Here is a 15728-nt window from a genome sequence, read left to right as displayed (position 1 = left end):
TAACGACAGCTTTGTGTCAACCAAACATCTCCGGCAGCATGTGATGTTCATATTCAACAGAGTGAGAGACCGAGGGATCCGCCTGAATGCTGCATGGGCTGCCATTGAAGCAGCTCATTTACCATAAAAAACATGTTTAATCCAAACACGTCTAAGAACAACTATAAACAAAACAATGAAAGCTTAAGGCTAACTGTCAAAACACATCCAGTTTGCACAGCCTGATGAGCTGATTGATATTCATGAGTGGCCTGGGGTTCTATTGAAAGTCCCAAGTCTGAAATGCTGAGCTCCGCTCTTGAAGGAGTCTGTTCTGTTGCCGTTCCCTCAAAAGGATCAGTCGCTTTCAACAAGTCCACGAGTGTGGTCCATGACAAAATGTCGTCTGTTACTTTTCAATGTGGATTATAAGCTACACGTGTCTTTTAAAAGAAACAAGATGCTTGTTGGCCCAAAATTAAAAACTTCCATTGTTTTTTGTTTAGTCTTTACAACAGTAATTAAAGTCCAACATTTAATGTTGAACACTTGTTTTGTTTTTCCAGTACCATGTGTGTGGAGACCCCAGGTTGGGAGCATTAACAGTATTTCATTGGAAATCTTGTATGTCCAAAACCGTCCCTTTTTTGTTATTTTAAAAACGATTTAAAATAGTGAAAATAGACAATCTACAAGCACACAGCGAGGTGTTGCAGTGTGCTTGTAGATCGTCTATTTTCACTAGTTTTGTGTGTCTTGTACGATGAAGCAGGGCTTTACTTTACGAAAAAAAAACATACAAATTTGAAACTTGGAGATACGAGGTTTCTGCCCGACAGTGAAGATGTTTTATACCAAACTACTTACACATCAACAGGTACCCTCAGGAGCAGCGGTAACACGGACCCCTCGTCAGTCACGTTCAGCAGACGAGATTCCAAGAGTTGAACAATGGTCAGACCAGCTCGAAACACCGCTGACAGGCCTGCAGAGAGACAGAGGATCTGATTTACTCACATCTTAATGATTTTGTCAGGTCCATAGAGTCCACTGTCGGGAGTGATGTGAGTATAGCTCTGATAATGGGGTGTCCAGGTGCAGGACGAACAGAAAATCAAACATAAATGATTAAAAATAAATCTACACACTGCTAATATGCTCCCACTTGCTTATTACAGATTCAGGTTTTATTTGACACCAACTTATACGTAAGTATAAGCAGCAAAATGCATCATATTTTGATTATATGGATCTTCAGGAAAACCTTTTTTTCCCCCCCGAAGAAAATCCGGGTGATTGAATCTGCAATAAACAAGTGGGAGCACATTAACAGAGTGCAAAGTTTACATGAGTTTACGTGACCCTGACCCTTGTTTTGCTTACTATTGGTTGTTTGTCATCTTGGAATATCCAATTCCTCAGACCAAATACTACAGTTACTGTGTTACTGTGTGTGTGTGTGTGTGTGTGTGTGTGTGTGTGTGTGTGTGTGTGTGTGTGTGTGTGTGTGTGTGTGTGTGTGCGCGTGTGCGCGTGTGCGTGCGTGCGTACCATGCAGTATGATCAAGTCCCAGATAGCTAGAACAGAGTCCCAGCAGGGCAGAGAGGTGAAGAGGGTAAGGAACCATGGCATCACAAAGTGAACTGATGACACTCCCACTGATTCCTAGAGAAAGGGACAACAAGAACAAATGCATTTGGAGAGATCGTCCACCTAACCTAATCCACTAAACATACCAAATAGTTTTATATAACTGCAATATTATTGTATGTTTTCTTTGCTTGCTATTTATTATGTTCATGAATTAAATACCGAGGGCTTCCAACGTAAAAAGTCTTATTTGGGATGTTCCTTTTAGGCAGGGTGTTTAACTGTACTATATTTCAATTGTATTGACTAGACTTGTACTGTTCTCCATTTTTGTCTAATAAAATAATCAATCAAATCAATCAATCAATCGCTTGCACACAGCACCGCCACCTACTGTACAAGCACCTTAAACATTACGACCAACCGACAAACTGTTCTTTTCCTTAATGCTGCTGCTATTCTTTTTTTCCTTGTTGTTTTATATACCTTTATAAACGATAAACGACCTTGCTGTTGCAAGGTCTGAGGAAACAAAATGTTTCTCTTATGTACCCATACACAAGATGAAACATTAAAGAAACATTGCTTTGAAAATGGACTGACTAATTTTTTTCACACTCATCCAGCTGGTTTGGTTACAGCTAAATAAAGCATGCCTAGAGAAGCATTTCGTCAATGTCGGGCAGAAACCTCGTATCTCCAAGTTTCAAATGTGTATGTTTTTCATAAAAGTAAAGCCCTGCTTTATCATACAAGACTGTCGCACAAGACTAGTGAAAACAGCAGATCTACAAGTGCGAGGCGTTGTGTGCTTGTAGATCGGCTGTTTTCACTAGTTTAAATCGTTCTTAAAATGATAATACAAAACGAACGGTTTTGGAGATACAAGGTTTCCACCCGACAACGACGATTTAAACCGTCCCACTGAACAGCTCTATTACAAATAGCTTATCATTAGGGGAAAACGTTAACCTCTGATCTTCACAAATAGGCTTTTTCGGCATGGCTGGAAAATTAAGCAGCGTTATGCACCCTGGTGCCTGCAATAAGCTCCTGTGTGTGTTGGTGTGTGTGTTTATTTCAGATCTAAAAGGGCAGCTTTTCTCACAGAACTGCTGAGTCGACGTGAAGTAGTGACCACAATCCCTTCAAAGACACTCAAGCAGCACAATTGCAGGAGATGAGTGTGTGTGTGTGCGCGCGCGAGTGGGTGGGTGTGTGCGCGAATGTGTGTGTAGGGTTCAGTGTGCAGGCAGCTGAGGCTGGCTGAGGAGAAAGGATGATTGTGTGTGTGTGTGTGTGTGTGTGTGTGTGTGTGTGTGTGTGTGTGTGTGTGTGTGTGTGTGTGTGTGTCTGTGCATATAAGAGACTGAATGACAGCAGAATGGGGCCTAGCTGGTGATGGATGCTCTACTGTGGCCTCTCATGAGCAGATCAACTTCTCATCACTTGGCCATAACTGGCCTGACACACACACCATCCTCCTGGACTCTACACACACACGAAAAAAAACTACCAAATGTTTTTGTATTTTTCACATAAATATGAAAGGATTCAGTCAGTGTTTTCTTTCCAATTCCAGCCTGTGAGCAGAATTTCGGAACCAGTGTGATTGTCATATAATTCCAGTTTCATAGAGACAAAACTGATTTTGAAAAGTTGAACAAAGTTTACAAGGAATTTAGAGCATCTACTATACTCCCAGTTCTATCCAAACCTTCTCTTAACCACACAAAACATTCTAAAAATACAGTAGCGGATCTACAGGCTCCCAAAGCATTGTGATGCGTTGTGAGCCAGATTGACTATTTTGGGCAAAGAGATTTTGTGTAGAGGGGAAATGTATGGAGCTATGGATAGGGAAGGGACGAATACGCAATATTATCGTTTATTGTGATTAAAAACACTCACGATAATCGTATTGTGGACATTTAATTTATCGTGATATCGTCCTCGGACTAGGATCAATTCACCCTTTATTTGCCAAGCTGCATGTCCGGTACAACTTAAACCCTCTATAATTGGTAAATGGTACTTATAATAGGTAATATACATACTTGATAGTCTTTTTTTCACTCTCTATCAGATGTCTTTGCCAAAAAATAGCCGAGTTGTGAGCTTGTAGATCTGCTATTTTTTTGGCAAATGTTCCGCCCCAGGATAATGGATTTTGATTATTGCGATAATATCGTAAATCACAATTTATTTTGTCACAATAATCGTGATATGAAATGTTCATATCGTCTCATCCCTAGCTGGATTTACTCCTGGGGGATCCTAGTCAACAAAGTAAAATGAGTAAAGCGGTTGAGTAATGACACCTTGGTACTATAATAGTACTCACCATGTGCTGAGAGAGCTCTGGCTTCCGGTGTCTCAAAAACTGATCAAACACCTGATGCTGGACCCTGAAAGGATAAGAAAGAATACACAATAGGCCTCTTGGAGTTGGTGCTGGGCAATATACCCATGTTATATTGATTTTATGATGAGACTAGATATCATCTGGGATTTTGCATATCATATTGCATTGCATAAGTGTTGTCTTCTCCTGGTTTTAACCCATTTAGGGCTGAACACATTATGACGCAATATTTTATGCTTTAACTATTGAAAAATAGCAGATGTACAAGCTCACAGCGCGGCAGCTTGTAGATCTGCTATTTTTGAAAAATCGTGAAAATTAGAATTTTGACCCGATTCTATAAGTGTCTTTTGAATCCTTCTAAGATTTTTGGAAAAACTATGTCAGCAATCTGGCCAGCCATCGTCAAAGAAAAGGTCCTTTTCACTTAACTGGAGCTCAGTTAGTCTGTTCTTGAGAGACTACTATGTCAGTGGTTCTCAAACCTTTTCATGTGAAGGGCCCCCAAAATGATATTTATCTGGCCACGGACCCCCATCTCAAAATATCTAGTTCCAGGGACCACCCAGAAGCAAAATTTGAGTTACAAACGTTCGCTTTGAAAACACATCTATTCAAAGATTTGCACACATTTTCACGACTTTTTCAAAAATAACAGATCTACAAGCTCGCAGCGCGGCACTCGGTGCCGCGCTGTGAGCTTGTATATCTGCTATTTTTCACTGGTTAACAAGCATTCAATAAGTCTAGGCCTAAATGGGTTAATCACTTAAGCCTTATTTTATTTTACCGAACAAACAATTTCAAAAATTGCTATAATGATCTACAGTACAAGGCACGCTTTGTAAGCTTGTAGATTGGCTAGTTCTGAAAATGTTTCAAAAAAGAAAAAACATTATCGTCAGCTTTATTTGTTGTGATGTGGCTGTGTCGTGTCACCACCTGCCCACCAAGTCATTGCTTAAGTCATTTTGAACTTTGGTTTGGCATACATCTCAAGTTTGTACTCAAGGAACCAAAAGTAGAAATTCCATTCACTGTCATTGTATGTAGAAAAACACACGTTTAGTATACAGTATAACCAAATACTAACAAATTGGATTCTGCCAAAATAGACAAAAGGTTTGTCATGACAGTACTTAGACAGTACTTAATTTAGGGGAAATTAAATTGCTGTATTAATGTTATATTAGTTTAATGGAAGTTCTCTTGCAAAACCACAATCAATATAATCAATATCAATATAATAATGATGATGCCAGAGTATAAAAAGGTTGAACAAGTATGTGTCAGGACTTAAATGTATGCACGCAAAGAAAGCAGATAATGGACATGCATAATTATGTACCAAAGGTGCAATGTTTTAGACCCATCTCATCATTCAGTGAGAATGAAAGAAGCACAGAATCAACAGATAAAGTTGACAGGACACATAACTATAACCCAAGGCTCTATCAACGTTCTTTAACTTTAACTTTCAACAATTAGCACACTCTGTAATGCATGTTTTAAAAAATGTTTCTGGTAATATTCATTTTATTGTATACTGAGTTGAGTTTTAGTCCAAAGTGCATTCTCTTACTTTGTGAGTTTCAGGTCAAATAGTTGTGCCAGATATTTGGGTTTGTCCAACAGGGCCGCCAGAGCCCAGAAGGCCTCCTCTTCTCCCAACTGCATCAGCAGCACTGCAGCGATGTACGACATCCCTGCAACACACACATGATCCATGCTATGTACGACATCCCTGCAACACACACATGATCCATGCTATGTACGACATCCCTGCAACACACACATGATCCATGCTATGTACGACATCCCTGCAACACACACATGATCCATGCTATGTACGACATCCCTGCAACACACACGTGATCCAAAAGATTATTAAACATTTGCTATATGAACTACCAGGAACATGCCATGTAATGACAAGGAAGGTACACTTTGTGACACAATCCAGTTGTTTTCAGGTGCAGGTTAAGTGTAATCCACATTTCCAGCGAGGCAAGTTGTCTAGCAATTATGTGTGAAAATGATTGTCAATGCCTATGTATAGGATCTGTGTTTGGGATGGTCAGGCTGAGTGCTGTTGTGAATACATTTATTAAAGGCCCTATGCTGCCCCCAAGTGGTCAACATTTGTATAGTACCTTTAAAGGAGTAGTTCACCCCCAAAATGACTTTTTTTCTATTGAAAAATGGAGACTTGAGTTCAATAATATATTTTTGTATTTGTCGCATTCCAAAGACAGAAATGTGATTGTATTAAATTTATCCCCATTGATTCCGGATGGGGACCCAAATGTATTCGGGTCCCCATCCACTATCAATGGGGGTAATGTTATTGTAAATGAATGACTGTCTTAGGAATGCGACAAAAAACTAAAAATATTATTGACTCAAGTCTCCATGGTGTGAGTAATCAATAGAAAAGAAAACATAAATAGTAGTGATATACATATCTATTTATAACTGAAATCAAAAGTATCTGAGGAGAATTTAATGCCAACATGAAAATGAGGCTGCCTCTCCATAAATGGAGCGTCTGCTTAATGTATTAAGACAGAGATCAGCTCTCGTGTGACAGATACATTCAGTTAATACACCACTCTGCTACCTTGGCTGTATCCCACGTCAGGGTTGTATTTGGCATAGGCGATCAAGACCCTGAAGAGTTTGGCTTGACCCTCAATGGCCTCTGGAGTGTCCCCCATCAGTGAGCGGTGTGTTGGGAACGATCGTCCTGTGGAACAGTAAAATGACAATAGCGATAATGGGGCCAAGCTATAGACTAAGGCAGTGGTTCTCAACCTTTTCAGGCCGTGACCCCCAAAATAATCATATTTTAAATAGGGACCCCCACCCTGACAAGCACTTGGAATTGTAGTAGTTGGCATTACATTTAGTTTGACTCAAACTAAATGTAGTTTGACTCAAATAGCCGATCTACATGCGTAGATCGGCTATTTTCACAATGTCTGCCAATGTTTAACCAGAGCTACTAAAAAGGTCTTAAAAGTCCTTAAAGGGCCTACACCATGCTTTTAAAACTATATTTTTTGTATAAATATATGCTCAAAATTGAGTCTTAGACAGGTCTTAACCCTCAAACACACACTCTGACCATTCCCTTTGTTTCTACTAGCTGTGCTATTATTAGGCTGTCAAGCTGCAATACCAAAACGGCCTTTGTTTGCTCAGTGGCGCATCTAGTGGGGTTTTTTCCTCTCCTCTCCAACGTTGACAACAAATATATTGGGCCAATTAAAAATAGGATAATGTTGCAGCTCTGATTATAGCCTACTGTAGTAGGCCTATGTTGTATGATATAAGCCTACTGTCAAATGACACAGGGCGACCGTTGCTAGACCAGACATTAGAGAACGTTAATCTACATGAGACGAGCTCCGGGGATCGCGGGGCGCCCCGCGAGCGGCCCGCGAGCGCAGCCCGAGACGGTGCATCTACGTCGGGCACCAACGCTCGGTCTGGTCGCTCGACCCGCTCCTCTTCCTCCTGGTTGGAGCGTTTTCATCTGCAGCGCAGATGGTTCATTATCGCCAAAAAACATTGTTCTACCGTGAGAGATACGTAGTATGCAGTGAAGAAAAGAATATAGCCTGGTTTATAGGCTGTTATATAGCCGGGGATAAGGACCGGGGTGTTTTACTCACTCTAGCCGCGAACAGTGACAAAAGAGGCGGGCTGTGAAGCGCTCTCAAGCCGCCGACAGGGAGGGGAAAACCGGGGGTGGGACAGCGATAGGAGAGGCGGTCTATCACGGACACGGAGGAGGAGGGAAGGGGGTTCGACCGGCATGGACCCCCTGCGGGCCGGGGAGCAGCAGGAGGAGGAGGAGGCCAGCGGCGGCCGCTTAGCGGCGCTGCGACTCGGAACGGCTGGGGAGGAGGGAAGCTCCATGGGCGGCGGGGACACCGTCTGCTCCCTGCCCGGGGAGAGAGACCTGGGCAACGGGGGAACGGCGCGGGCCGGGGCTGGTTTGTGGTTTGTGGCAAAGGCAAAGCCAAGATTGATCTGGGCTTTTCTTCACAGCCACAGACAGGACCATCGCCATTAAAAATAGTATTTTGTTTCCTTGATAGAAGGGACGAAGCTTGGGTCCTCGCAGTCTATAACGTCACATATATAGTGCAATCCAGGAACGTTAAGACTTCTCCTTGGACAAGTTGATAGCAAAAATGTTGATAGAATAAAAGAAGGAAATGACTATACAGGGAGGCAGAGTGAGAGCACTGAGTGAGCAGCCCCAGAACAGTAAGCCAGCTGCAGGTGGAGGTGGAGGCTAAGCAAATTAGAAACAAATGAGGGGCTGGGTTTACAACAGTAGCTCTGGTTTTTACCTGAAGGGCGGGGGGGGGGGGGGGGGGGGGGGGGGGGGGGGGGAAGGGGGAACGCGTGTGACGTCACATGCGTCAACTCTCAGAACAGCACTGTTCTGAGAACCCGTGGAAAGCTTTTCAACTATGCCTTCCCAAAAACAGAGAAAGACACAATGGTCAGAAATAGGACTTTGTGAGGATAGAAGGTGCCAGTGGGACCCCAAAAAAAGGTTTTAAAATAGAAAAAGTGAAATTTCATGGTGTAGGTCCTTTAAATTGTCACTTTAGAAATGTGCAGATACTCTCTGTACACTTAAACTTAATGTTGGTTTGTTTACTGTTGAGAGAGAAAACAATGATGCACATTAAGCTAATCATCTGGGGATCCCCCCAAAATAATTTGGGGACCCCCCTGGGGGTCCCGACCCACAGGTTGAGAACCCCTAGACTAAGGCATAAAGAAAAAACTATAAGCATATATGCACTGTATAGAAACATGCAAGACTTTGAGAGAAAGAAGACCTCACCCACTCTGACCCACCCTCACTCACACCCATCCACCTCCAGCACCCACCCTCACTCACACCCATCCACCTCCAGCACCTACCTTCACTCACACCCACCCACCCACCCACCTCTACCCACTTTTCCCCCACCACCATCAAGAGAGAGGTGTGCTCCTCATGAGTCAAAACATTTGTGTAAGCAAGTTGCATGGCTTGACCAAACGAGGCATGACTAATGCCTGTGTAAAATTTACATTTTCAAACGATTGCTATAGCACCCACCTTTGGCCAATTGGAGTAAGATTGGTTTCATTTATATTTGGACTAACCCTCTACCATACTGCAAATGTTCATGAAAATGTGACTTTGCATGTATATGTGTTAGGGGCAGAAGAATAATTTTCATAAAAGTACAATATTCATTGTCTCATAAAAACTTTTTTCACGTAGAAACTTCTCGCAAAGACAGATTTTAGATATTGGTCCAAAGTTCATTTGAACAATGTTTTGCGCGAAAATCCCAGGAGGAGATAGGTCAGAGGTCAAAATTCACAGCGTAAAAGTTGTTCGGCATGAGGAGACGCACATGTAATGAAGTTTCATGGCTGTAGGTCAAACAGGGCATGAGTTATACCTGTTAAAATTTCTGTCACGTTTCATAAAAAGTGACTGCAGGGTTCTACCAGAAATATGAAATCAAAATATTATAAATAATTCAAAATAGTGGGAAGGTCTGAGGTCAAAAGTCAAACCCCGGAAGTTGTTCGGCATGAGGAGATGCATATGTGTATCGAAGTTGGCTGTAGGTCAAACAGGGCATGAGTTATACCTGTTCAAAAGTGTTGCATTCAATTGATCGCTACAGCGCCACCCTTTGGGCAATGGTTGTGGGCTTCGTGTCACTGACCCTTGACATAGCCCTCTACCATATTGCCCAGTTTCGTAAAAACCGACAGCACCGTAGAGATAATAGGGCACTTTATTCGTAAAACGGCTGAATTTGGAATATGGTGGAATCTTTAATAGGGGCTACGCACTTCGTGCTTGGCCCCTAATTAAAAGAAAAGGGTAGCAACATAATAGGGGCTTCGCCTTTCAGGCATGGCCCCTAATAAGTGATATGCTATTTTTCAAGGGAACTCTGATATAAAAATGTAATCAAATTCCAATCCATTTGGTTACATTTGTACATTAATTTGTCTCAGAGGTACGAAGGGATTGATTAACACAAGTGCTCTCTGTAAAACTCACGTAGGTCCAGGGCAATCTGACGGAAGAGTGTGACATCATCTCTGGTGTAGGCGGGGTCAGAGCAGCTGGATGACTGCTGGTCATTCTGCGTGTCACTCAGCGTCGTTATAGCAGAGAGGATTCCATACTCACTGACTCCCAAATCCACCAGAGGCCCACGCACCTCCGAGAGACACTTCTGTCAGAGAACACAACGGTACACTCGCAATGTAAGACAAACAGTAGGTGTGTCACTGGATAAGATATATCACTGATATATGGATATAAACTGGATATTTGGATATATCCGTCACATAATATTAAAGAAACACTCTGTGGAGGTGTCCAGGTTGCTAATGATGCCACATTCATAGTATTAACGAAAAGCTAAGGAAAAAAGCGTAATTCTTGAGAAAGAAAGAAATAATGATCATTCTAAAATCTCAAATGTATGACAGGCAACAAACACCCAGTGGTGATCTGTAAATGGATACTTTTTGTGCACCTAGCTTAGTGTCTAAAACACGTAGGATGTAATACATCCTAAAATATAATGCTTTCTACATTTGGCATTTAACATAATATGTTAAATGCCAAGTGTAGAAAGCATTGTGTATTCACAACATCAGAACAAATCTGTCTGTTTACCTGGTAGTTGAAGTCACTTGCGTCTCTCATATTGTCAACGTTGAGAAGACACTTCCATACTCTGCCTCGCAAGGTTGGAGGAATGCCCAGTCTTAGAAATCGCTCAATCTGGAAACAAGACACATCAAGAAGAATAGGAGTAAAATTTGTCAATTGACAAAATAAACATGACTATACGATCCAACACTACCACTGAGCCATGTAGCCACAAAAACATTTAAAAAAAGAAGGAAAAAAAGCTTGTAGTTGTAGATCTACTATTTTTGAAATATCGTGAAAATGTGTGCAAGTCTTTGAATATCTTTGATCCGATCTTTGACCCGACTTCTAAATCCTTCCTCTAAATCAAACTTTCTCAAACTTTTTCATGTCAAGGACACCCAAAATTACAGGTATTTGGCCGCGGACCCCCATCTCAAAATATGTTGTTCCAGGGACCACCCAGAGTTAAATGTTCGCTCTTAAAGGGATATTCCACTTTCAAAAAACTTTTTGTCATTGTATGGTCTAATCAGGCTTGTATGAACACCCTGAACACCCTGAACAGGGTGTTCATACAAGCCTGATTAGACCATACAATGACAAAAAGTTTTGTTGAAAGTGGAATATCTCTTTAAATAGATATATTCAAAGACTTGCAAAAACAAAAAAAAAACAAAAATAGCAGATCTACAAGCTCGCTGCGCTGTTAGCTTGTGTATCTGCTATTTTTGAATAGTTAAAACATGCAATAATTCTAGGCCTAAATGGCTTAATGGAACAGAACACAATTGAAGGAAACAGAGTAACAAAGAGTTTAAAACCACAACCTGACTTCTGCAGATGAAGCTGGCTCCATTCCAGTAGCTGAGCAGCTCACAAAGCTCCTTGACTCTTGCTGAACTCATCTGAGGGTAACTGACAGAGAGACCACACATCACACTGAACTCATCTGGGGGTAACTGACAGAGGAGAGACCACACATCACACTGAACTCATCTGGGGGTAACTGACAGAGGAGAGACCACACATCACACTGAACTCATCTGGGGGTAACTGACAGAGAGACCACACATCACACTGAACTCATCTGGGGGTAACTGACAGAGAGACCACACATCACACTGAACTCATCTGAGGGTAACTGACAGAGAGACCACACATCACACTGAACTCATCTGAGGGTAACTGACAGAGGAGAGACCACACATCACACTGAACTCATCTGAGGGTAACTGACAGAGGAGAGACCACACATCACACTGAACTCATCTGAGGGTAACTGACAGAGAGACCACACATCACACTGAACTCATCTGGGGGTAACTGACAGAGAGAGACCACACATCACACTGAACTCATCTGAGGGTAACTGACAGAGAGACCACACATCACACTGAACTCATCTGAGGGTAACTGACAGAGGAGAGACCACACATCACACTGAACTCATCTGGGGGTAACTGACAGAGAGAGACCACACATCACACTGAACTCATCTGGGGGTAACTGACAGAGAGACCACACATCACACTGAACTCATCTGGGGGTAACTGACAGAGAGAGACCACACATCACACTGAACTCATCTGAGGGTAACTGACAGAGAGAGACCACACATCACACTGAACTCATCTGGGGGTAACTGACAGAGAGAGACCACACATCACACTGAACTCATCTGGGGGTAACTGACAGAGGAGAGACCACACATCACACTGAACTCATCTGGGGGTAACTGACAGAGAGACCACACATCACACTGAACTCATCTGAGGGTAACTGACAGAGAGAGACCACACATCACACTGAACTCATCTGAGGGTAACTGACAGAGAGAGACCACACATCACACTGAACTCATCTGAGGGTAACTGACAGAGAGAGACCACACATCACACTGAACTCATCTGGGGGTAACTGACAGAGAGAGACCACACATCACACTGAACTCATCTGGGGGTAACTGACAGAGGAGAGACCACACATCACACTGAACTCATCTGGGGGTAACTGACAGAGAGAGACCACACATCAAACTGAACTCATCTGAGGGTAACTCACAGAGGAGAGACCACACATCACACTGAACTCATCTGGGGGTAACTGACAGAGAGAGACCACACATCACACTGAACTCATCTGAGGGTAACTGACAGAGGAGAGACCACACATCACACTGAACTCATCTGGGGGTAACTGACAGAGAGGGACCACACATCACACTGAACTCATCTGAGGGTAACTGACAGAGAGACCACACATCACACTGAACTCATCTGGGGGTAACTGACAGAGGAGAGACCACACATCACACTGAACTCATCTGAGGGTAACTGACAGAGAGACCACACATCACACTGAACTCATCTGGGGGTAACTGACAGAAGAGAGACCACACATCACACTGAACTCATCTGAGGGTAACTGACAGAGAGACCACACATCACACTGAACTCATCTGAGGGTAACTGACAGAGAGACCACACATCACACTGAACTCATCTGGGGGTAACTGACAGAGAGACCACACATCACACTGAACTCATCTGAGGGTAACTGACAGAGAGACCACACATCACACTGAACTCATCTGGGGGTAACTGACAGAGGAGAGACCACACATCACACTGAACTCATCTGAGGGTAACTGACAGAGAGACCACACATCACACTGAACTCATCTGAGGGTAACTGACAGAGAGACCACACATCAGACTGAACTCATCTGGGGGTAACTGACAGAAGAGAGACCACACATCACACTGAACTCATCTGAGGGTAACTGACAGAGGAGAGACCACACATCACACTGAACTCATCTGGGGGTAACTGACAGAGAGACCACACATCACACTGAACTCATCTGGGGGTAACTGACAGAGAGACCACACATCACACTGAACTCATCTGGGGGTAACTGACAGAGGAGAGACCACACATCAGACTGAACTCATCTGGGGGTAACTGACAGAAGAGAGACCACACATCACACTGAACTCATCTGAGGGTAACTGACAGAGAGACCACACATCACACTGAACTCATCTGGGGGTAACTGACAGAGAGACCACACATCACACTGAACTCATCTGGGGGTAACTGACAGAGAGAGACCACACATCACACTGAACTCATCTGAGGGTAACTGACAGAGAGAGACCACACATCACACTGAACTCATCTGAGGGTAACTGACAGAGAGAGACCACACATCACACTGAACTCATCTGGGGGTAACTGACAGAGAGAGACCACACATCACACTGAACTCATCTGAGGGTAACTGACAGAGAGAGACCACACATCACACTGAACTCATCTGAGGGTAACTGACAGAGAGACCACACATCACACTGAACTCATCTGGGGGTAACTGACAGAGAGACCACACATCACACTGAACTCATCTGGGGGTAACTGACAGAGGAGAGACCACACATCACACTGAACTCATCTGGGGGTAACTGACAGAGGAGAGACCACACATCACACTGAACTCATCTGGGGGTAACTGACAGAGAGACCACACATCACACTGAACTCATCTGAGGGTAACTGACAGAGAGACCACACATCACACTGAACTCATCTGAGGGTAACTGACAGAGAGACCACACATCACACTGAACTCATCTGGGGGTAACTGACAGAGGAGAGACCACACATCACACTGAACTCATCTGGGGGTAACTGACAGAGAGACCACACATCACACTGAACTCATCTGGGGGTAACTGACAGAGAGACCACACATCACACTGAACTCATCTGAGGGTAACTGACAGAGAGAGACCACACATCACACTGAACTCATCTGGGGGTAACTGACAGAGAGACCACACATCACACTGAACTCATCTGGGGGTAACTGACAGAGGAGAGACCACACATCACACTGAACTCATCTGGGGGTAACTGACAGAGAGACCACACATCACACTGAACTCATCTGGGGGTAACTGACAGAGAGAGATCACACATCACACTGAACTCATCTGGGGGTAACTGACAGAGAGACCACACATCACACTGAACTCATCTGAGGGTAACTGACAGAGGAGAGACCACACATCACACTGAACTCATCTGGGGGTAACTGACAGAGAGACCACACATCACACTGAACTCATCTGAGGGTAACTGACAGAGGAGAGACCACACATCACACTGAACTCATCTGGGGGTAACTGACAGAGAGACCACACATCACACTGAACTCATCTGGGGGTAACTGACAGAGAGACCACACATCACACTGAACTCATCTGGGGGTAACTGACAGAGAGACCACACATCACACTGAACTCATCTGGGGGTAACTGACAGAGGAGAGACCACACATCACACTGAACTCATCTGGGGGTAACTGACAGAGGAGAGACCACACATCACACTGAACTCATCTGAGGGTAACTGACAGAGAGACCACACATCACACTGAACTCATCTGAGGGTAACTGACAGAGAGACCACACATCACACTGAACTCATCTGGGGGTAACTGACAGAGGAGAGACCACACATCACACTGACCTCATCTGAGGGTAACTGACAGAGAGACCACACATCACACTGAACTCATCTGGGGGTAACTGACAGAGAGACCACACATCACACTGAACTCATCTGGGGGTAACTGACAGAGGAGAGACCACACATCACACTGAACTCATCTGGGGGTAACTGACAGAGAGAGACCACACATCACACTGAACTCATCTGGGGGTAACTGACAGAGAGACCACACATCACACTTAACTCATCTGGGGGTAACTGACAGAGGAGAGACCACACATCACACTGAACTCATCTGAGGGTAACTGACAGAGGAGAGACCACACATCACACTGAACTCATCTGGGGGTAACTGACAGAGAGAGACCACACATCACACTGAACTCATCTGGGGGTAACTGACAGAGGAGAGACCACACATCACACTGAACTCATCTGGGGGTAACTGACAGAGGAGAGACCACACATCACACTGAACTCATCTGAGGGTAACTGACAGAGGAGAGACCACACATCACACTGAACTCATCTGGGGGTAACTGACAGAGAGAGACCACACATCACACTGA

At 43.7% G+C, this 15728-nt stretch overlaps 1 protein-coding gene across 1 annotated transcript in view; it reads right to left on the bottom strand.

The window, feature by feature from the left end:
- Window positions 1-15728, bottom strand: part of LOC308294797 (uncharacterized protein) — a 112182-nt gene that overhangs the window by 93520 nt on the left and 2934 nt on the right. Inside the window, exons 2-9 of the mRNA XM_080737660.1 lie at window positions 11472-11559; window positions 10663-10770; window positions 10036-10213; window positions 6556-6681; window positions 5518-5641; window positions 3915-3978; window positions 1531-1645; window positions 847-964 (exon numbers count right to left, since the gene is read on the bottom strand). Of these exons, the coding sequence (XP_080593786.1) occupies window positions 847-964; window positions 1531-1645; window positions 3915-3978; window positions 5518-5641; window positions 6556-6681; window positions 10036-10213; window positions 10663-10770; window positions 11472-11559 (921 nt within the window). The remainder of the gene's footprint in view (window positions 1-846; window positions 965-1530; window positions 1646-3914; window positions 3979-5517; window positions 5642-6555; window positions 6682-10035; window positions 10214-10662; window positions 10771-11471; window positions 11560-15728) is intronic.

Source organism: Nannobrachium achirus (assembly GCF_963921795.1).
Source record: "Nannobrachium achirus genome assembly, chromosome: 11".
Taxonomy (NCBI): Eukaryota; Metazoa; Chordata; class Actinopteri; order Myctophiformes; family Myctophidae; genus Nannobrachium; species Nannobrachium achirus.
The sequence above is the reverse complement of the archived record's forward strand: the minus strand, read 5'-3'. Positions and strand labels throughout refer to the sequence as shown.